The sequence below is a fragment of the Stegodyphus dumicola genome, chromosome 8 (genome assembly GCF_044657685.1).
Source record: "Stegodyphus dumicola isolate Sdum_Otavi_A_Nest chromosome 8, ASM4465768v1".
Lineage (NCBI taxonomy): Eukaryota > Metazoa > Arthropoda > Arachnida > Araneae > Eresidae > Stegodyphus > Stegodyphus dumicola.
Genome location: NC_140775.1, coordinates 135,291,994 through 135,316,537, shown reverse-complemented (window position 1 = coordinate 135,316,537; position 24,544 = coordinate 135,291,994). Strand labels below are relative to the sequence as shown.

The 24,544-nt window shown below is 32.2% G+C and overlaps 1 protein-coding gene across 2 annotated transcripts in view; it reads right to left on the bottom strand.

The window, feature by feature from the left end:
• Positions 1-886: 886 nt before the first annotated feature.
• Positions 887-24,544, bottom strand: part of LOC118186368 (protein FAM98A-like) — a 63,070-nt gene continuing 39,412 nt past the window's right edge. For both annotated transcript variants that reach the window (XM_035356455.2, XM_035356449.2), the window contains 4 exons: positions 18,886-18,985; positions 18,650-18,732; positions 11,168-11,264; positions 887-1,399 (listed from right to left, as the gene is read on the bottom strand). In XM_035356455.2, coding sequence (XP_035212346.1) covers positions 1,317-1,399; positions 11,168-11,264; positions 18,650-18,732; positions 18,886-18,985 — 363 coding nt within the window. In that variant the 3' untranslated portion in view covers positions 887-1,316. The remainder of the gene's footprint in view (positions 1,400-11,167; positions 11,265-18,649; positions 18,733-18,885; positions 18,986-24,544) is intronic.

The following is a 24,544-nucleotide window of genomic DNA, read 5'->3' as shown; positions in this document are numbered from 1 at the left end:
AATCTTTAAAGATTTAATTTTTAACTTTAATTCTTGGGGCATATCTTGTCAGTACGATTTGAGATATATTGGACAAATTAAAAGAGTGTTAAAATTTTGAATCAATAAACATGAATCTTACATCCAAAAAGGATAATTAAACAAATCTTCAATCACTAATCACAAATGAAAACTTAATCGTCATTTTGACTTTAATTATCCACACAGCTTCTTCTTAGCTAATTGAATTTCCTTCAAGTCTTCCACATTAACAAAAACTCATCTCCTTTAGTTAATGATATTAACTTCAATCCACTCCTTCCTAATGCTTTTAAAATTATAATATCTTAATTTTTCATGCTTCATTATTATTTTCCATGAAAGATGGCACTACATTCATGTTTGCTTTGCTCTGCTCATTGTTCTTTATATAAATATGAACCTCACCCCTGCCTTTTATGTAGATTTTTTTTTTGCTAATGAAGAAGATGGAGCTGTGTTTGATTGTGCTTGAAATAAATAGAGTTTTACTTAAAATCCATGCCAAAATAACATTGCTGTTTCACCTAATTTTAAGTTACAAACATGTTGTTTGAGAAAATTACATCATGGGCACTCCTGACTTTTAGCCTTGAGTAGGCAAATATAATCTAAAATAAGTGCCATTGCTCTAAATCTAAAGAAAGCACAAACTTTCTGAAACAGGGGTACTTATCTTATTTCACTGAATCTCATCCACTAATTCGATTATTATCAATAATCCTTCATATTACACACTTCTCTGATAACCTATTTTCATAGGTTTTTCAAAGGCCCAGAGTTACATTATCATTGACCTTTTTAGAATATTCATAAAAGACTTCTATAACTTGAGCGATGTGATTTACACGAGAAATTGAATTTTACATTTTTAATGTTTTATAAATATTTTATTTTCTCTTTCCAATACATCAAGAGGAAACCAATGTTTATTTGTACATTTTGCCTTTTCTGAAAACATGCTTTTACATTTTTGTGCAAATACAATTTATTTTGACAATACAAAACAATAATTTATACAAATTTAAGGCAAATGTCTTTCAAAAATTGGGAACAACCCATATTATCAATTTTTACTTCATATAAGTCAATTTCTGTATAAAATAACAGCAGAATATTATTATGAAATGGCAAAATATATGGAAAATGGAACACAATTTACGAAACTTAACAAAGATGAATATGAACACCAATGATCATGCTGGCATGAGCAAAATCTACATTTTATGTAACATTTTTTTACAGAACATTAAAAGTAATGTCAGTGATAAAAATGTGAAAAATTTAAGATCTTCGATCTACCACTTTCCACCACTTTTATGACCATGGCCCCCTCGAAATTTCTTTCCTTGACCTCGCCAGCCACCACCATGGCGATCACCTGCAATATAAATATACATTAATTTAAAAATATCATAACATAAAATATTAATATACAAATACAACAGATGAAAAATCAATATATTTGATGTAAATGTGGATTACAGATTTTCTCACTCAAACTACTCAAAATTTCATTAAAAGCTCAAGATGATTATTATTGGTTCCAGATGATTCTGGATGTTATACAGAAGTGGTTACCATAAAACAATTCAGGATACATCAATAATACAATTTCAAAATTGCTAAAAATAATTATTCATTATTTATAAACAATTCACAAATTTTACTCAAACTTCCAGCTGAAATTCAAAACAAAGTAACATAAACACTTCATATTTTAAAACTCATAAGATTTTACCAATGATTTTTAAAAATCTAATCAAATAAAAGAGCATGGATGACACAAATGTTAATGAATGATTCGTTTGAAAATCATTTCATACCCAAAACTTGGCAAATTCGGTTGGTTTATGTGATAACACAAAAATTCTCCTGATTTGTAGACAAATTTTCAGCTCATACTTCACCTAAAGTTTTAGTGAAAGATAATGTATCTGTATTATTCTTTCTTCCAAACTGTACATCCATCATTCAGGCTATGGATACAAATATAAAGGACCATTTTTAAATTCCATGTTAAATTTCTTGAATAATGGCAAAACTATTTGAACATTTTTGAAATATTTTAGCTTAAAATCTGCTGTGTGGAGCATTGCAAGATTGTGAACGAATGTGTCTCCAAATACTTTAAAAATTGCTTGGCATAATTTATGGTCAGCTGCCTTATTTCATGGTGAGGATGATGAAGATGATAGACGCAGGTAATAAATGAAGATGATAGAACAGAAAATTTTCAATGCGATGACAATGCCCCAATCATCAATCAACAGACGGCAAAATCTGTAGTATGCTTCTATATCCAGAAAATACCGCTCCTGATAGTGAAGAAAGTAACAGAGAGGTTACTGAAAACGAAAAAGTTTAGATTGACAAGTTAGTCTGAATTCTCCATATAGCAATTACAAAAATTGAACAATGGAACTTTGAACAAAAAGTTTTGTCTATCAATAGAATTAAAGAGAAAATATTAGCACAAAAAAGGAATTGAAAGAAATGTTTAATAAAGTGAACAAATAAATATTAAGCTTTATTTTGTACTGTTCTGTTATAAGGGTACACATACACATGTTCATGTATACATCTATAAATATGTAGGACAAATATATGTGCATGTATATATATACATATACATGCAAACACACATTCAAACATTTCTGAATTTGGTCCCGATAACAGAACTGTTACACTCCCTTTACTGGTAAATTTTGATAACTTTTAGATAAAAAATGCTTCATTATTTCATAAATCATAATTTTATAATTTCTACACACCATCTTACAAGATTTAAACTGATGATCTAATACTAAAAAAATCTCAAAACAAGAATCGCCGAAGTCCCGACGAGTCCGGATTTCGGACTTTGTATTGTACTACAGAATTGGTGAATTTGGCACGCATTCGCTTTATCTTCTTACTTTGGTTTTTATGTAAAGGCCTAGCTGTAGGTCTGAGTGAAATATATACAGTCCAAAGTCATTAATCCGGACTCGTCGGGACTTCGGCGATTCCGGATTATAGATCATCAGTTTAAATCGCGTAAGATGGCATGCAGAAATTCTAAAATTAAAAATATGAAACCATAATTTATGAAATAAAGAATAATTATGATCTAAAAGGTATCAAAATTTACAAAAAAAAAAAAAAAAAAAAAAAAAAAAAAAAAAAAAAAAAGCTTAATATTTATTTGTTTACTTTATTAAACATTTCTTTCAATGTAAGTTGTTTAAGTTGCTTCGTTTTATGTGATAATACTTTCTCTTTAATTCTATAAACAGACATAATTTCTTGTTCAGTTACAAAGTTCCGCTGTTCAAGTCCCGTTAATTGCTGTGCCGAGAATACTGACTAACTTGTCAATCGAAATTTTTTCGTTTTCACTAACCTCTCTGTCACATTCTTCATGTCTTTATCCATTTTTTGCAGCAATTCCACTTTTTGTTTGTTGGACATCGAAACATAATTTCGTTTTGTAGATCCTTTGGAAGTTCCAGCATCGGAAATTCTATCTGACATAATTGAAAGTTCAAGTTTACTTTTATAAAATTGCTCTTACAGTCTGCAAAAAATAATAAGCAGGATCCAATTCAAAGTTTAAGGAACAATGCAATCATTAACATTAACTGAACTATATAATTAGATAATTTTAGCTTACACCATCTGTTATACATTAAACGCACAGGCGAAAACGTGTTCTGCACTTGCGCACATGCATATGCGCAGTAGTCAAGGTCTTACGCGCACGCGTAAAACGCCTGTGCGCATGTGCCAACGCGGCGCATGCGCAGAAAGTTTTTAGCTTTGAGGTCCGGATTATGGGTGTCCGAATTAACGACTTTTGACTGTATTAGTTTTGTTTTCAGATATTCCTGTGGCTTGTCTGTTGAAAAGCAAACTATGCTTTTCAACAAACAGCTACAACTCCTCGGCTAACAGTGGGATGGAGCAGGAGCACGTATTCGGTGCGGCTGTAATGCAATTGGTTGGTTGGGTGCAGCTGAAAGAGTATGTAGTTGATGCTATTGTTTTGCCTGTTTTGAAGGGGCAGCAGTAGAGGAATAATATGTCCAGGTCACCAATGAGGTGGCATTTACTTGATGCTGCTACAAATTGCATTTATACCTTTTGATCTTGTGATAACATCTACAACTGGTGTTGCGAATCAATTGCTCCTGGTCTATTCAGCTAGACACTTTAATGCCGATGTTTGTCAGGATGCCTATTGAAAGCTTCTGTTCTTTTGATTGATGCTGCTTGGCCAAGGATAGAACTTGTGAACCTCTGATCAATGGCTTTAAGGCTATAGCGGTCATGCCCAAAAAAAAAAAAAAAAAAAAAAAAAAAAAAAAAAAAAAAAATGTCATTGATGCGATTGATTTCAGCGATAACTTTCTCGGGCAGTGCTCGCAGTGTCCACCAATAAATGAAGATAAATAACTTATGCATTATCATATGGCAACAATTTGTTCTTCGTATTTGTGATCTTCATATGTAATGCTCGATTTTACCTCTAACTGAAAAGATATTTACGACACCAAATTCCAGGTTTTACTTACAGTCAACATTCAGATGTTCTGAATTAACATACATACTCAAAAGAGATTTTCAGAAAACTTAAAAGTATTTTTTTTACACAGTCTCTAACAACAATTCACTTAGGGATAAGATGCTTTCAGAAAATGGGGGAAAACTATTCCCCCCTCTCATGATCCTGTAAACAGTATGCATATGCACTTTAGTGTGCACATATTGGCCTTTCTGCCCTGCGATACCAAGTCAGAAAAAGCATCACATAAATTTGTATTATTTGTAAATAGTTTTTACAAATTTTTTGAAAAACATTTAGAATTATAACTTATAAAATTTTTGACATCATCTTAAAGTAGATGTATTTCTAAGCCATACCTGCAAAAAATAATTTTCTATTCAAAATTTTATAAGATATAATGTGAATTGACATTTTGGCCCATTTTGAAGTCTGGCATATTTAACAGAATAACAAAGTTTGGCATATTTATTATAATAATGAATTATATAAGTGAAAATAATAAAAATGTGGGTTACACACTTCGTTAAAATTATTTTTTGAAAGTATGAATGATGACTTTTTTTCCCGCTTGTGAACAATGAAAAAAAAAAAAAAAAAAAAAAAAAAAAAAAAAAAAAAAAAAAAAAATGCGGCAAGATAAATTTTAAAATTTCTCCATAAATTTCTCACCAAAAGTTACAAAATTTAATATCTAGGCATAATTTGAGTCGTAGAATCCAAATATGGAAAAAAAAGTTGTATGGTATTTTAGAAAAAGTACAATTTTGTGTCAAAATACTTATGTTAGAGCAATGTTATATATAAATCAAATATATATGCTAAGTCGTGCTTTAGAGACATGTTTTGGTTTATTATGAGGCGTATTCAAAAACTAAGTAACGTTTTGGGAAAAAAAAAAAAAAAAAAAAAAAAAAAAAAGAGTAAAACAATTTTTTTGAATCCAATTTTATTTTTACATGACAATACATGTCTTAAACTATTTTTCAACATAGTTTCCACCAATGATCAAACACTTGTCATAGCAGGTGACCAGTTTTTGTATACCATCGTCAAAGAAACTTCCCGCCAGTTTCGATAACCACGACTCCACAGCATTTTTCGTGTCATCGTCAGATCCAAACCGCTTGCCACCAAGCTCGCGCTTCATGTGCAGGAACAAGAGATAGTCGGATTTCTGGAAATGCCTCTGAAAGTGTTGTCATTGTGAAGCGTCTGTTCTCATGAATTGCTTCATCAACTTTCCTTACCAAATCATCGGTGAGAACAGATGGCCGACCACTCCGAGCCTCAGCGTGGACATTTGTTCGACCTGCATTAAACATTCTTACTTACTTTCTCACCATTCCATCACTTATTGCGTATTCACCGTAAACTTCTGTCACTTGACTATAAATTTCGGCCGGTTTAACATTCCTCGCTTTCAAAAATTTAATCACAGCACGAATCTCACAGTCAGCGGGAGAACTAATTGTCTTAAACATTTTGAATGTGCACAGCAAACTGAAAACACACCATAGAGCAACCAAAATGACGACAATTGAAAGTCAGTGAACAAGAAAGATTAGTGCGCATGCGCAGGACGCCTACCACAGAGCTGCGACGGCGCTAGAATGAAACGGTACTTAGTTTCCGAATACGCTACCTAGATTACGGGAAAGCACTCGAGGGCTATCTGTCTTAAGGGAGGGATGCTTTCGTGGAGGACTTTTTTATTTTTCGGCCGTAATGCTGAGAGGGTTAACAAGCTTCTCGACCCCTTACCATCCAACTTCAAACAGAAAGAAAAGAAGAAAGATTTAATGCTGCTCTGATGCTGAATACATCAAACCACCTCAGAATTTTTACAAGACTGAAACCCCTACCATACCTACTTTAGCTAAAGAAAAAGTCTCTAATGCTATGACTGGTGTTAGTCCATTTTAGATGCATTATGGAAGATGGCCTAATAGCCCATTATCTGTCTTGAAAACGTCATGAACTGACAAAACCTCTATTCCCCATGGACAACTAAACTAAATTCAGTAACTTATTATAATATGGAGGACTTATAAATTCAGTAACTGCATTACAATATGCAGAACTTACCGCTATTAGCAAGCAACCAGCATATGCCTTCAACTATAACCAGAAGAGTTGTCATAAAGAATTTAGGGGAGGTTACAGAGTTACAGTCTTAATCTCTGATGGTGAAAACAAAATTTATGCAAAATGGACTAGACCTGCTATTATCATAAAAAATCTGATGTGTACACCACATGACTTCCTTGTACGAAATATTAAATTATACGCATTTTTTCTTGCATTTCATTTAACTTATTAGATTGAATTAAACCTACTTCGCCGACAGCGCATAAACCACAATAGAATAAATGCATTCTTTAAAATTCACTTTGTTTACCATAGCGACACTCTGGCACTAGGTTTACTTAACAGTATTATATTTCGTTCATATTATAACTCATAGTACACAAAATTTATATCATTTAAAGAATTATCTAATCGTTGCCACATGTTCTATTCAAATACTATAACAAAACTAGAACATTGTATAAAAGAAATTAAGCAAACACAACGAAAAAGAAACAGTTTTTCACAGACGATTGAGCATTTCTCATTCAATTAATACAGTTTTCACTTCGCGACAAGGCAAAAATACATAAAAACTCAAAATATCTGTATTAAAAATTACGAAGTAAATCTTAAACACTTATTTCCTCGAAAAATTTCCAGAAAGGATTAAGCGTGATTTAATTCGCAATAATAAATGAAGGCGTTATTCTTGTGTTGCGAAGCTTAGTCTCTCTAGATTGGCAAGAAATCTACAATTCTGCTGTTTCAAATGTAAACAAATATGTCCGCCATGTTATTTAAAACTTAACCGCACGTAAACAGCTTTTAAATTGTTGATAATTGTACAAATATTGCTTCCAGAATTACGAAAGGCATAAAAACTTTAACTGGAAGATAAAAACAACATAATTCAATCATTTTTAAAGCAAAAAATGTACAATTTACAAACATATAAGAGTAAAGAAACTGAGATCACTGAGCCGGGTATCAGAGTGGATATATTTATAAATATATTTATATACGTTTGGCCCGGCCGATTGAAACCAAAATACGAGGTGCACATCTACATGTTATAGTAGTCTTATATACAAAATTTCAACATTCTGAGGCTACTTGTTTTCGAGTTATGCGAGATACGTTCGTACAGACGCCACGAAAAATTCTCTTCAGAATTCATTTTAAAGCAGTTTTTTAGTTTTTTTGGAGGAAAATAGTCTTTTATTCTGTCCTTACGTATAGATATCACACAAAAACATCGTTAAATTGCATTCGAAAGTGGTCAAAGTGGATATTTTCGTTGAAATATGCTGCCTGAAGCTTTTCGCGATTACAATACTTCCTTTTTACTTTGTACAAGGAAGTAAAAAGCATACTGATTACAGTTACATAGTGCAAATGTGTCATGACAGTTCGAAGCATGTTCACACAAACAAGGTACAAGAGTGGTATAATGGAGACATTGATTTTGGAGACGTTCAAAATATTCCAAGAATTGTTCCACTGAAAGCAAAAGAACACTATTCTGATGAAGAGTTTGATCTTAACACATCATGAACTATGCAAGAGAAAAGAACTTGGGGAAATTTTGAGAAAGTATGGAAATCTAAGATCTAGTATTCTGAAAATTGCCAGTTAGAGATAAAAAAATTGAACTGTAAGATTATGTGTCAACTACTGTTACCTAAACTTACAAATCGAAATTGATGTTTTTTCAATGTAAAATGTTGCAGACCTAATTTACCAAGTATCAAAGCCCAATTACCTCACTTTGATTGATATTCTTAAAGATACAGGTAAATACAACTAAACCCTGAGTGCCAACACTTGACATCGTTTGTGAGACGCTGAGAACATTATGCTTTTAGTTACCCTTTGGGTTAAGAAACACGACTACAACTTTCCACAGAACTATGAACAAACTTTTCGACAACCATACAGACTATGCTAAGTCTTATATAGATCATGCAATTTAATGACATGATTACATTTTCCAGTGATTGAAATATGACTGAAAGTAACTTTTGAGACATTATGAACATCTGACTATTTCATTTGAACACTTTTCTTTTAAGAGCTAAAATGCTGGACTTTGAAATTTTTCTAATGTTAAGGACATATGATTGATATTTAGTATATGATAATTTTGACATAGGATAATATTTTGATAAAGTACGATAAGTTTAATGTTAATGATCGATTTGCATTATTTTGTTTATGTGCTTAGGATAAGTTTAAAGATTTAGTTTTGAGGAAGATTAATTGAATGTTACATCTTTTAAACACTTCCAGATGGGCATCCCTTTTATGCAATCCCTATGAATGTCTCTCACAGCCAGGCATACACCCCATGCACCACTGAAGAATGAACGTAGAGAACAGATGATGCACGTGTGCACTTTAAGATGAGCCATTTTTTAAAGACCACTAGAAGGTGTCCTGTGTGCATTACTTTTGAACTGAGCATGATTTTAGGATCCTGATCTTTAAATTTCATCACATTCTGCCTAACTTTGGTGTCAGTTCTTGCGAGGTAGGAGTGGGTCTATGGTAAACAAACAGAGCTTGGCTCTTTAACTTGCCACGTGATATAAACATTCGCATTTCTGATATCTCTCTGAAATCTTAAAAAATCTTTTTACCTACTGTGTAAGATTCTTTTACGTCTTGTGTTGCTTTTATTGCTTATATTTCATGTACTACCCTTCTTATTTTGGAAACCCTTGATTTCAGTTTATTATGGCGAGCAAATGTTATTTAATCAGAGGAAGGATTTATTTGCATGGTAAATGAATAAATTACTTACACAGATGAGACCGAAGATTCATTTTCAAAAGAGTTAGAGATTGCAATTTCAAGTGATTCTGATACGGATATTTTGTCAGAGACTGAACTCACTGGCATGCCTTCCACTTCCTGCGAAAGATTTTGTTACTTCTTATAACAGTCTTTCTTGTATTTTTTAAATTAATTTTAAAGTTTATAAATGCCTTCTCTCAAACTTAATAATTTAAATAGTGCTTCTGAAAATTATTCTCAATTTCTTATGACTTCTAAGTTTTTTTTAAAAAATTTTTTAAATATTTTTTATTTATTTATTTTTTATTATTATTTTTTTGTGAGTTTTTTTTCTCTAAAGCTAGGCTTAGAGATGCAAAACCCCACTCTGTGGGACTATTCCTTTTGACTCCCATCTGCCTTGACGTATGTCTTAAACAGAGGTGCACCATCTTGGAAAGGTTAATGATAACGATTATTGTAAACAGTCTTTCTTGTATTTTTTAAAATTAATTTTAAAGTTTATACATTCCTTCTCTCAAACTTTGGAGTAATTTAAATAGTGCTTCTGAAAATTATTTCTCAAAGTAAGCAAATTTTTTACCATATTATCATGTGAAGTAAGGGTAAAAGATATTAAATGTTAATTTTAATGTATATGATAGCTTAAGTAATAATCTAAAATGGTACCCAAAACTTGATGCTTCCAAACCCAAAACTTCCAAGTTCTGTTTTTTTTTTTTTTTTTTTTTTTTTTTTTTTTTTAAAGTTTTTTCTTTAAAGCTAGGCTTAGAGATGCAAAACCCCACTCTGTGGGACTATTCCTTTTGACTCCCATCGCCCGAGGTATGTCTTAAACAGAGATGCACCATCTCGAAAGCGTTAATGATGAAGATTATTGAATTTTTATTGAAATAATTTTAATTCAAATGAGTAAGAACTGGTTAATTAAGGTAAAAAATTACATAAATATTAGCTTTTTTTGTTTCAAGAAATGTTTGCCTATATGGATTTGACAAATCATTGAAAGATGCAATCAAATCATCTTGGGGGTGATGCCATGATCCTGTGAATAGCATGCATGCATTCGCCTCTCTGTTCCATGATACCAAGTCAGAATAGACATGACGAGAAGGGGATACGATAAAAAAGACTTGTGCATGTTATCGTGCAAACCAAAAAAAAAAAAAAAAAATATTATGTTATTGTGAATTATATCTGTTTAGTTGCTTGTATTAAAAATAAAGTGCTGTCCTGTACTATGCGTGTATGATTTATCCTATGTTGTACATGTCCATATGCCACATCATGCACATGTTAATATGCCCAAAACCCACTTCCCGATAAAAGTCTCGCACCCTCCTTAAAATGACGTTCAACGTTATCCTTCACTCAGATTGTTCATTCATCACAGGTTATTTTTCAAATGATGGAATAGAAAGAAATCACTGGCATCCAGTCTAAAAAATAAGGAAGAAACGTAATTTCAAAATCAAAAACAAAAGTAAAGGCTGCTCATCTTTTAATGATTGTATATGAAGAGGCAAACCTGCCCATCAAAATTCTTTACATACTCACACAAATTTGCTAAATGTTGTTCATTTTTTAGTTAAAACTCAATAATAGTATAATGCCATTACTTTTTTCTGATAATTGACAAAAGCCCTAGTTCTGCATGTGTCTATTAGTAGAGATTTGACTATCAACATCAGTTTATGACATAAGAGATCATTTCAAGTAAAATACAGCACATACCTCTACCACCACCTGCACCTCCCGGTGATCTTTTCATCCAGTTTGGCATTTCTACAGGTGGTCTCTGCTCTTTGGGTCGACCACCTCTGTCAGGTACCTAGAAGGACAAATATAGCAAAATTATTACAGCTAAGGAAAAGTATTTAAAAACCATTATTAACAAAAAAAAGTTAGAATTCTAAATGGAGTTTTTAATATAAAAATAGTTTAAATGATCTATTAATGATAGAAGAAAAATTATTAAGAATTTTTTAGCAAAATCTACTAAAAGTTCAAAATAAGCTTGCCCCCTCCCAAAAAAAAAACCCTAAGAAATGCATATTTATTTATTATGGCAATAGCTTTCTGATAAAGAAGCATAGCATATGTTATGGAATCGAATAATTGTTTGACAGTATACTCTAGAAGTGAATATTTTGTAACATAAAACAAACTGAAAAATTATTAAATAGATAACATGGATGATTTATTTCAAACAAACAATATAGCACTTATCATATTATTTATTAATGAATAATTTCCTATTTCCATGGAAAGAGCTTATTTAAACTTTGCCCCATGAAAAATACAAAATTATTTTGTGGCGAATATTTAAAATAACACATGTAATAATAGAAGATTAAAGGAATGTGAATAAAATAGCAAAATAAAATGAAATAAAACTGGTTTCTTAAAACTGATTTCCCTCTATAACTCTCCAGTGGGCAATAGTGAAAATTTAACTGTGAAATATTGCAGCCACATTCCATAATATTGATTCTTTTGTATAATAAAACAGGCTGGCTGCATGGAATTTTCAAATCTTCAACATGTGCAGTGTAAATATGAGTAAGTTTTCCTAAGTATTCTATGAAATACTCTTTTCCCTTAATTAGGTAGCTTTGACTTAGTTAATGGATCCAATTTAATCATATTGTTCAATAAGTTAAAAAGTTGAGTAAAAAGAACAATATAAATTTTAAAACAGCCCAGCAATTTATTAAGTAAATCTGACAAAAGATATTGAAATGATAACACTGTATTATTACATTATTAGAGTGAAATAGTAATACAGTCAAGTACCGAAAATCCGTGTTGCCTCTCAAAATATAAACATTCAGTATATAGGTTCTGGAAATCATAACATTGAGTATGTGTGCGTGTGTGTGATTATGGCAAAGCCTCGAGGGCTATCTGCCTGAGGGGAAGGATGCCTTCCTGGAGGACTTTCTAAGGGAAACTGGTTCGTATACACATTACACATGGGGAAAACCACGAAAACACCCATGCAGCCAGCCCGTTCGTGGGATTCGAACCTCAGACCGCACTGTTCAGCGACTTTACCGCTCAGCCGCTGGTGGGCCAACATTGAGTATGAAATATCGAAGAAAAAATACTTACCGAATAATAATGAGTCGTAACGGAAATACCAAATTATTGACATCATGATAAAAGTTTTTTCCCCTCTAACCTGCATCAAGGTAAAAAAAGCAGATGATTCACTCAACATTTCTTTCAAGTTCACGATTCATGTTGTTGTATTTTCTGCCCTTTTTAATACAATTACAGATAAGAAACACACGCATGATTTTACTGCTTGCAACATTTGAAAACGTAAACACGTTGCATTGACAGTAAAGCTTCGTTCAAACGAGGGCGTAAAGGGCATAAGTGGTTAAAGCCAAGCTCCGTTGCCAAGGCAACCAGTCTGTGCAACGTCACAAAATCTGGTTTAGGGCTCGTGACATAGGGTTCAAAGATTTCAACTTTACGCCGAGTGGGATAAGTGTCGACCAATCAGAGTGAAGCTAAAACGAAGCGGTGGTCTACAGAAGATTTCATTGTCACAAAACAAGCAGAGCGAACGCGGGAAATCAGTCGCGCAGGAGAACAGCGCGGGAAAGTTGTAGACACATCCACGCATGCGCAAATTTAGTTTATCTCATTGGCCATGGCTTACACACCGTTCTCACAAGTGCGAACGGAATTCCCGTATTTTATGCCTTTATGGCTATGCGTCTATGGCCTTTACGGCGCCGTCTGAACACAGCCTAATGCAAAAAGTGCAAATTCTGCAAAAGACTGTGGAGGCAGGTGATACTCCTTGGTTTATATCAGAAACATATGGAATTGCGACACGATTGTTTATGATATACGGAAAAATAAAGAAAAGCTGTTAAAATTTTAGAGCAACAGCGATTCTAACACCGGAATCCAAAACCAGAAATCTTTGCATGGGGTGAAATCGGCAAACCTCTATGCTGTGTACATATGATACAATGAAAAATATAATCAATTTATATATGTAATAATTATGCGTATAATAAGTTATTGCAATAATGTATATAATAATTTAATTAAATATATCTATCTAATACGCCTTATTTATTTTGCACTTTTAGTCTGAATATTATGAGTTAGCACTTCTGTCCTGAAATCTGCAAAAATCCTAAAATCTGCACAACCTCTGGTCCCAAGCTTTGCAGATTTCTGGACTTCTACTGTATAATTCAGTTTTATACTTTAATGTTACAGCTATCCCCTTAGAAGACAAAATCAATTACATGTAATTACAGAATTTAGTTAAAACATTAATAAAATAATGCATTTTAGAAGACCTTTGTTATGAAAATACGTTTGTTAGATTCATATTACTCAAAAGTTTTGTTTACTTCATTTGTTTGTATTTGATGTATATTAAAAAAAATAAAGCACAAATGGCACAAAACTACTTGCTTAGCTATAAGATGCAAACTAAATGAACATAAAAATCAAAAGAAAGATTATGTAAATTATAGAAGAATTTAAACCACCTCAGTGGCGGGAACGTATAAGGTACTTTTTGCTTATGTGCCCACAACCACTCCCCCACGGTTGGCCTTTTGTAGTATCTGTACATTGGGGGTGATCCGTTCTGCAGGAAATTAGCTGCCTTCAGAGTGATAAAAACAATTATTTATATGATGGTCCATTTGAGCATGGCAGAAACTGTATAGAAACTATTAAGTTTGACTATAAGTCATTTGCTGTGTTAACACTCATGGTAGCATATTGCATGCAATTAATGTTTATTGAGAGCAATAGAGTTTTTTATAGTATTTTTTAGAAGCATCATACAGAAAATATATTAGAAACATGTTTATTGAATAATATGATTTTATGAATTTTGAGAAATGTTATTCGTTTGAAGAGATGTAAATCATTCCCGTTTGTGATCATCTTCAAATAAAGGTTTGTGAATGAAATATTTCTTCTGATTAAATGTCTTTACACTGCCACCGGAGATCTGGCATCTGGGATAGGATATGTCTGCATTTTTTAAGCTCATTAAGTGAACATTTTCTTTCACTCAGAGTTCACTGCATATTGCATTAATTTTGTGTTGATTAGGAAGCTAATAGTAATCTTTTAAGTACAGTCAAAAGTCTTTAATCAGGACTTCTGCGCATCTGGATTATCGGTTTTTCTGGATTACAGATCATCAGATTAAATCTGGTAAAGATGGCATGCAGAAATTATAAAATTAAAAACATGAAACCATAATTTACGAAATAAAGAACAATTATGATATAAAGGGTATCAAAATTTACAAAAAAAAAAAAAAAAAAAAAAAAGCTTAATATTTATTTGTTTACTTTATTAAACATTTCTTTCAACACGCACATGTGTAAAGCATACATTACGCATAGTCAAAATTAGAAAATTGCAACCAGAAAACTATTTGATGTATATTCATGATATTTCTAATGATGAGGAGTTTTATTTAAATCATATCAAAGACAGAGTATGTCGAGATAAAATACTACATTCAGTAAGGAATTATAAGCCAAATAAAATAAAAACATCTACCCTGAAGATAAGGATAGTGCTGACAGATCAACTTCCATTTTATTGCGTGCTGCGACGCCCCCTCCCCCCGCAGAGCAGCGTGAAATTGATAAACAGATTTCGGAATGGTTAGAGAAACAAAGGATATGCCTTTATCCATTTTTTGCAGCAATTCCACTTTTTGTTTGATAGACATCGAAACATGTTTTCGCTTTGTAGATCCTTTGGCAGCTCCAGAATCAGAAATTCTTTTTGTCATAATCGAAAGTTCAAGCTTACTTTTATAAAATTGCTCTAACAGTCTGCAAAAACTAATAAGCTGGATCCAATTAGAAGATTAAGGAACAATGCAATCTGCAACATTAACTGAAATAGATAATTAGATAATTTTAGCTTAGCTTATAACGTCCGTTATACATTAAACACGCATGCATAAACACATGTGCAGTAAGATTGTAACTTTGAGGTCCGGATTATAGATCATTCCGGATTAAAGACTTTTGACTATAGTATAAAAAAGCTAGAAAGCAGCATCAGAGGTTATTTACAAAATCATATAAAAAATTTAACAACGAGAAAGATATATTGGATATATCTGCTAAGATAGCAAAATTAATCAAAGAAAAGGATTTAATTATGGTTGACTGCGATGAAAAATGCTTTTTTTCTGAATATACTGATGAAAGATAGTTTAGAAATAGATGAATTGGAAGCATATACAGATTGATAACAATCATTGCTACTATAATATAATTAAAATCTTTAGAAATACCTTAATCAGGTAATGTTAATTTTGTTGAAAATTGCAGTGTTTTAAGCCAAAATTCACTATTGCATTACCCTAAAATACAACTCCCTTCATTTAATGGTACAATTTTTGGAGCCAATTCCAAAAAATTAATAAGGATCCCGATTTGGATGTGCATGAAAAATTTGCCTATTCATCTCAGTCTATGGAAAAGGGTAGCTTTCCAGAAAAGTTGATAAAAAGACTGTTGTCGAGAACAGTGATTTAGATTTGTTACTCGAATTTCTCTGAGAGGAAGTTGATGGAGAAGAAAGAATATATCTTGCTTTGCATGCAGAGTTTTGAGCAACATAAACTAAGCCAAGTAAGATGTTATAACAGAAATAATTTTGAAAGCAAGATTCTTATTATTGAATTAAAATTTACTAATAATTCCAATTGCAGAGCTCTTTACCTCAGTACAGAGACAAATTTTCTGCATATTTTGCACCAAGTCACATAATTCTTCGAATTGTTTTAAAGACAGAAAAATGACAGAAAATTTTACTGAAAAGTCTCGCTGTTCCATTATGTGCTTAAAATCTGGTCATGAAATACGAAAATGTAATGTAAAAGACAGTTGCTTGAGTTGTGGAAAGAAACAGCATATTTTACTGTGTAGAAATTTAAATCAGCATACCTCTATGTACACCAATGAGGAGGCTTGCTTATCAGACTGGAAGCTATGAATATCACCAACACTTTTTCTGGAGGAAGCAACACAGAAGTGTGTAAACATGACATGTTTACATTGTATTTATCAAGTATTAATGGAACTTATAAATGCGACTTCAAAGTATTAAGTCATGAAAGAGCTTTACATTTAAAACGGTAATATATGCATTGCAGACCCCTATTTAAGTTTCAATTGGTGCCGATGTAGCTAGAAAGCTAATGACTAGTTGTCTTAATGTTACCTAGTGGTTTGACTGCCATTGAGATACATCTTGGATGGACTATGATGGGATGCATACCAAATTTTTTAAAAGATGAAAATACAATACATATTTATTTGTCATTTTCCCATTACCAGTTAATGAGTCAATAACAGATTTGAGGTTCCTGGACTCACTTGGAATTACTGATCTATATGCACAAAAGACAACAGCTGAATTAAAGAAATCTGTGAGGGCTTTATAAAATCTGATCTATTTATAAAGGTGGCTAACATGGAAGACAGTCATTATGTTGTGTACTTACCTTGGATAGAAAATCATTCTGCTGAAAATTATGATTTAGCACTAAAAAAGATTGAATGTTGTGCAATGTCTTAAGTCCCAATCATTGTATAAAGTATTTGTAATTTTTTTTTTTTTGATTGGCTTAAAGAGCAGACTATAGAAGATGGGAAAGATCAACAGAGAATTGTAATATACTATTCACCCAACTGTCCCATTTTGAAGGAAGAATACTAGAATAAGTCTGCCAAACTAAAGGGGGTCACTGAGCTTCAAAGATTGTTTAGAAAAAGGAGAAAATATTACCGAGTTAATTATAATTTAAATTTGTTTCTGTAAAAAGAGAATAGGTGTTACTGCACCTAAAAACAAAGATTTTCTTCTTTTTTTCAATGGCCTGACAACAACGGCTAGTTGAAACAGTATTGACATGGTGCAGTTGTGTCTGGAGTGTCTTCAAGTCCATTCCTTTTAGGTTCTGTGATACAGCATTATATACAAGCTGTTATAAAAGATATACACTCCAGAAATTCAACATACCCACTAGAAGTCATAAAAAAGCTGAGCAGAAGCTTCTATGTTGACAACTGTATTTCCAGTGTAAAAATGAGGCAGATCTTCAAATATTTAAGACGATATCTGGTGAGAGTATGAGATCTGGCAAGTGAAGAGAATGACGATATTCAAGCCTCATATTGCCAATATGTTCTCCAGATTTGAATCCCACTGAAAATGTTTGTTAAGCTATTGATCAGCATCGTAATCATTTCAGCTTCTCTCATAAAAGGATATTTTTTTCTCACTTTCAGTTTAGTAATCTTATAGATTAATAATTTACTTTTAAAACAAAAGTAAATCAGTGGTGAAATACACAAGTGATGTGATCTGTTTAAATTACAATTCAGGAATTTAATTCTGATTTTTAAGTTAAAATGTAATGCATTCCAGATAACGATTCAACAAATTAAACAACTTTCTATACCCAACAAGAGGCATATGTTTTAACAGCAAAAATCAAAACAAATTTGATTTTTTGTTTTTGGTTCATTTCATTTGTACATTTTCTACTTCACACTCTATTATAGTATGTATTCAGTATCTTGACGATGCAGACTAGGCAGTATAGTTAATCTTAAAAGATATGGGAAAATTGTTTTACCCCCCCCCATTTCTCAATTCCTTAACTGTAGATCAACAGCAAATTATGATTTCAATAAAAAATGCAGAAAAATTTGGATTTATACACAAAAATTAAAAAAAAAAAAATTGCTATGTCTGTAATAAAGAACAAAACTTCAAACCTTTTGAATTTCTGACATTTAATGCTTATAATGTAAATATTATCTGGTTACTCACTTTCATTACTTTTCACTTTAACTATGCAGGACAGCTTCAGAAAATAGTTAGGAAGTCTTATTAGAAGTTAACACACTAAAAATGTCAAGTTATAAATTCGACATAACTGCATTACTTTTCATTATAATCTAATCTCAATAAATAGAATTTATTGTATTGAGCTTTCAACTACAAATGAAGCTTTATTTAAGACAAATATCAGATCAGAATATTCAAAACAATAACAATAATTACAATGAAGTAATTAGAATATACTGCAAGCAAACAAGAACAAACAACTTAATGCAAAATTAAAATACTTGTTTAAAAAAAAAAATCTCTACAGGGAGTAACATAACAAACACAAATACTTACAGCTGGTATTAAAACTCGATTCAAATGAGATTTTGTATTTTTCACTAATTCTGCAGAACTAGTTTTTTCAATTATAAATATGCCTAAAATATCAGAAAGGAAAGATATATATAATAACAAGTAAGTTATAAAAAACAGAAATTTTGTCTTCACATAATACAGACATTAATTTTTCTTTCATGTCATTAATCTTCAATTACATTAACTAATACTATTTCATTTAAATTTATTCTTACTTTCTCTGGCAGCTAATACATCAGTAAGTTTAACAGATGGATGCTTCTTTAATTTGTTTCGAAGAGACACATAGGCATCTACAATTCCATGTTCTTTTCCCTATACAGAAAAATGTTTTTATTGTTATTTTAGAGTAAAACCAATATGAATTATTTTTGGAATTTGAATAATTCATCCTCATTTAGGTTTAGAAAAGACAAACTGTGTCTCCCCTTCAAATAAATGAATTAGAAGAAAATCTCCAATTGCATGACTTGACATATTTTTATACTGCTTGACAATAGTTAAGGAACAGACATATTTCGTGACAGAAGAAATGAAACTTAGCATATATATGTATATTCTTTATGATGCAAAATGGTACAGATTTCATCACATGGGAAAAGAAAGCAAGAAAAAAGATGCTCACTGCAGCAATTTAAAGCAATCACAGAAAATGCTACCTCTTGTAAGAATGATGACAGATACTAATCCCCCCAGTTGGATGTGTGATCTTCTTCGATACTAATGTAAATTTTATATCTGTTATGTATTCTCTTTGCTTAACTGTTAAAGAGAGTTTGCATGACATTGTCTTATTCATCATTCAAGATGATTTTGAATTTCTTCATGGTTCAAGATGAATAATTTCATCACACAAACACATTTACCAAGAATGTAAGAGGCATGTTCTGTGGGATTTAAGTTTGGAGAATATGCAAACCATGAATTAAGTGGCACCCCTTTCCACTATCTTGGACATTTCAGATGTCTTGTGTAGGTGTGCACTGTTGTCTATGAACAGAAACATCTAGATGCACTCAATGATGGAAAAAGATGGACATTGCCTAGCATCTCAATGCAGTATTTATGTCAAAATGAGAAGTAATGTTCTTCTAATGTGCATAACTTTCTTTTATAATGATCTCTCTGCCATATTGATCAATTTCATGGATATTCTGCTATTGGGAAAAGGTGGTTCTCTTCTCTGTTCATATTGGTTAGTGTCCAAAATCATTCTGGATCACTGTTGCAGAAACAAACAAACATGTGCTCACTTCAATCTTTTCCGAAAATAGTGCATGCATTGAATGATTTTGGTATATTTTATACTTGTGAGCTACCTCCCTATAAAACAGAGAATGGCGTTCCCAGTTAGCTTTTCAAATAGTAAAACAGCTAATCACATGTTTCATTTTTCAATAAGATTTTTAAATTCAAAATTTTATCCATTTAACATATTCAGATTTCTAGCAACAAATAAAAATGAATTGCCTTATGACTTATCTCAATTATCTGATAGTAACAGCAAAACAAGTACATGGACGTTATCACAGTGAGGAGGGCACGGCTGTGCCTGTCATTGGCATGGGTTTTATAGGTGACAGTGTGACAGCTGAGCGTCGTACCAATTTTGAAGCAGAATCTTCTTTTGGCAGGGCAGCTTAGTAGCACCTGAGCATACAGCCAATGTATCCCACCAATAGTTGCCTTGCACGTTAATACATAGTACTATGCTAAGGAAAAGCAATTTAACAAGTAATAACGAATGTATACTGCAAGCAAAATAGATTAAAATAAAATACAGAACAAAAACTTATGTTGAAATTTGGTGCCTGAACCAGGTAATGTAACTTAAATGTACAGAAAATCAATCAATATTTAATACACACAGAAATAAATAACAATGATTATGATATCAGTAACAGATGCAGCATACATTGTGATAGTGAAGTAAATGGCAGTTACATAGATACACTGCAAAGTCCGAGATCCGGACTTGTCAATACTTCAGTTATTCCGGTTTTCAGAAATTTCCAGATTTTAAATCATTAGTTTAATTCTAGTAAGATGTAGTGATTCCAAAATAAAAAATTTAAAATAGTTTTTCTGAAATAATGAACCATTTATAATTTTAAAGGAACCAATAACAACTAAAAAACCACCTCATTATTTATTTGTTTTATTCAACACTTCTTTCACTGTTTCTTTCAAAGTTTTTTAAGTTGCTTCATTTTTCATGCTAAGTTTTTCTCTTTAATTTTGTACGGAGACATAACTTCTTGTTCAGTTACAAACCCTGCAATTGCCCTGTTGAGAATTCCCACTAAACAGTCAAGTGAAATTTTTTCATTCTCAAAAATCTCTTTGTCATTTTTATCAATATCAGTAGGGATATTTTCAGGATTTAAAACCATACAACAGATTTCATCAAGTATTAGTTGATTGCTGATTGGGCATTGTCATCCCAAAAGAATATTTCTGTTATATTCATTTATTACATTTCCATATTTTTCACAAATTCCACTAATTGAAAAATGTTGCCTTCTATAGTGTTCAAAATCTAAGCCAAAATAAGGTTGCTATTTTGTCTAATTTTGAAATCGTCCTTTCTTGGACCCAAATTAAGCCAACACCATTTTCTTATTCCAAAGCATGACAGAAAACAAATACCAAAAAAACTTTTGGTTTGCAGATCCTACTACAGCTTCAGAATTACTATATTCTCTCCTGTACAAAAATAATCCCCTCCCCCCAAAAAAGCAGATGAAAATCAAGAGGTGGCTCATACATGTGAATAATTAGAAATGGGTATACAGTCAAAAGTCGTTTATCCGGACTCGTCGGGACTTTGGCGATTCCGGATTATCGATTTTTCTGGATTATAGATCATCAGTTTAAATCTCGTAAGATGGCATGCAGAAATTCTAAAGTTAAAAATATGAAACCGTAATTTATGAAATAAAGAACAATTATGATCTAAAGGGTATCAAAATTTACAAAAAAAAAAAAGCTTAATATTTATTTGTTTACTTTATTAAACATTTCTTTCAATGTAAGTTGTTTAAGTTGCTTCGTTTTATATGATAATACTTTCTCCTTAATTCTATAAGAAGGCATAATTTCTTGTTCAGTTACAAAGTTCTGCTGTTCAAGTCCCGTTAATTGCTGTGCCGAGAATACCGACTAACTTGTCAATCGAAATTTTTTCGTTTTCACTAACCTCTCTGTCACATTCTTCATGTCTTTATCCATTTTTTGCAGCAATTCTACTTTTTGTTTGTTGGACATCGAAACATACTTTCGTTTTGTAGATCCTTTGGAAGTTCCAGCATCGGATATTCTATTTGACATAATCGAAAGTTCAAGTTTACTTTTATAAAATTGCTCTTACAGTCTGCAAAAAATAATAAGCGGGATCCAATTCGAAGATTAAGGAACAGCGCAATCATTAACATTAACTGAAATAGATAATTAGATAATTTTAGTTTACACCGTCCGTTATGCATTAAACGCGCAGGCGAAAACGTATTTCTGCACTTGCGCACACGCATATGCGCAGTAGTCAAGGACTTACGCGCAAGCGTAAAATGCCTGTGCGCATGTGCCAACGCGGCGCATGCGCAGAAATTTTTTAGCTTTGAGGTCCGGATTATAGATCATTCCGGATTATGGGTGTCCGAATTAACGACTTTTGACTGTATAAAAATATATGGCAACACAGCAGCACATTTAACGATTGAGTATAAATCCATTGTTGTTGGGTAAGAGTACTTGAGATAATGATACCGGTAGTGCATGCAATTACTGTTGTGGTATCAATAGTGACAATGAATAAGAGGTGTTAAACACAGAAGCATGTTCCTTTTGGGGGGGAGAAAGGTTTCAGGGTGGGGTAAGTACTGTTTTCATTTTAGTTGCTTTCATACATTCAATATATATATATATAGTACATGACAGACAGGCTATCTGCAGTAGACTTGAATATATATTTTTTAAAATTTAAGGTTAAAAACTAAGGGTGCAGCTTATACACGTGAGAAAAGGATAAAATGGCTTTTTGACATAACTGAAAATTCATACTACAATTTGGATACGAGAGCTATAATAATAATAGCCAGGAAAAATAATGAACTGGGTCAAACTAATTTCTTTCTCTCTTCCCGCTGCTATGTCAACAAAAGAAAACAACATTAGTAACAGCTAAGTCCAAACAAATACATCTTACTTAATGTTTAGGTTAGAAAGTAAAATATTATCTCCTCCTACCACCTCCACAATCACTCAAGGTTAAAAGTATGGTCATGGCTGATGTCAATTGATGTATAATCATTGTCCATAATGGTGCGATTCCTTGGCCAGAAGGTGTTTGAAGGTGACATACAGGAATCTCAGTTAGTCGGAAGGAAAATTGATTTTATTACACACCTGCTTTTTCTTTACTGTATTCTCCATTTCCAAATTTTGAATTAAAAGAAGAAAATATGTAGGTGGCCCAAACAGGGCTAATTTCTAAAATTAGAACTGCCGGAGCCCTATGGAAGATCGTCAGCAAAGAGGAACAAAAGTAAATAAACAAAATGACTATTAAAATCATTAATAATTTAAAAATTATATAGTTAATAATTATCAAATTAATTCATAATTACTTAATTAATATTTACCATTATTTAATAATAATTATTATTTAATTAAATAAAAATTAATTATTTATCTAGATAATTACAGATTAAGGTAATTAAGTAATTCAAATTAAATAAAATGTAAAGAGACAAAATAAAATTTAATAAGCGATTTTTAATATAATTTTATTGTAAAAAATAAAATTTTCGAGATCAAATTTCTACTGAAATTGTTGTTCAGTTACATAAAATAAGTGCCGGAGTTTTCATATTTAGGGCTCCGATGCGTTCCGCCTAGAATTATGATTTTCCCCAAAAATAAGAAGTAGCGGAGCCGGGCTCCGGTGCAATTTAAGCTCTGGGCCCAAAGGCAAGGATATCAGACTTTGCACTGCATTGCACTTGTTGTTATACCATATATAGTTAATGAAATACAAACATGATCAGTAATAATAACACTCCTTCATTAAAAAGAAGAATGAAGAAATAAATCATCTACTTTCATAATACCGATGCAAGCAACCAGTCAAAATGAAATACTGTATGCTGATGTACAACACTAAATGTAAGAAGAAATATAGATTTTATGGATCTCAGTGTGAGTGAATACTGATGCATTATCTGCATTAAATATGAGTAAGTCTTAATATTAATACGATTCAGAACAAGTATTAAGAATATTCCATATGGATATGTTGACAGTTGGTGTGGGCCAGTTGTCATGCTTGCTTGGGTAGGTGTCACCTTTGGGTCAAGCGGTATTCAAACTCATAGTGATTCATGTCGCCTACCTTTTCAGACTCATATTAGTCACTGATAAAGCTTTTGAATCTACACAGATGATGAGAGAATAGCCCCAGTTAGGAACTAGAAGGTAACCAAAAAAATTCTTGTCGTTTCTGATATGACACAGGAAGAGTGAACACCAACATTAAAAATAGTCGCCAAACCTGGTGATGAAGTGCTTAGGATGGGAGTCCAAACATTAAGAGTATAAAGGTGCATTGCATCGGTACTTCAAACATAACTCACACGACTGATTGAAATGGAAGCATCAAACGCGCTCGTTCGGAATTGTTTGCTATATGATTTTAAAGTGGACCTGTCTGCAGCAGAATCAAGTCGCCGAATTTGTCAGGCTTTTGGGGATGATGCCGTTAACGAACAAACCACTAGGCAATGGTTCCAGAAGTTCAGGTCAGAGGATATGTCTCTTAGGTGATGCACTACGCAGCAGTCGCCCACAAGCGCTGGACAATGAGGCACTGAAAGCAGC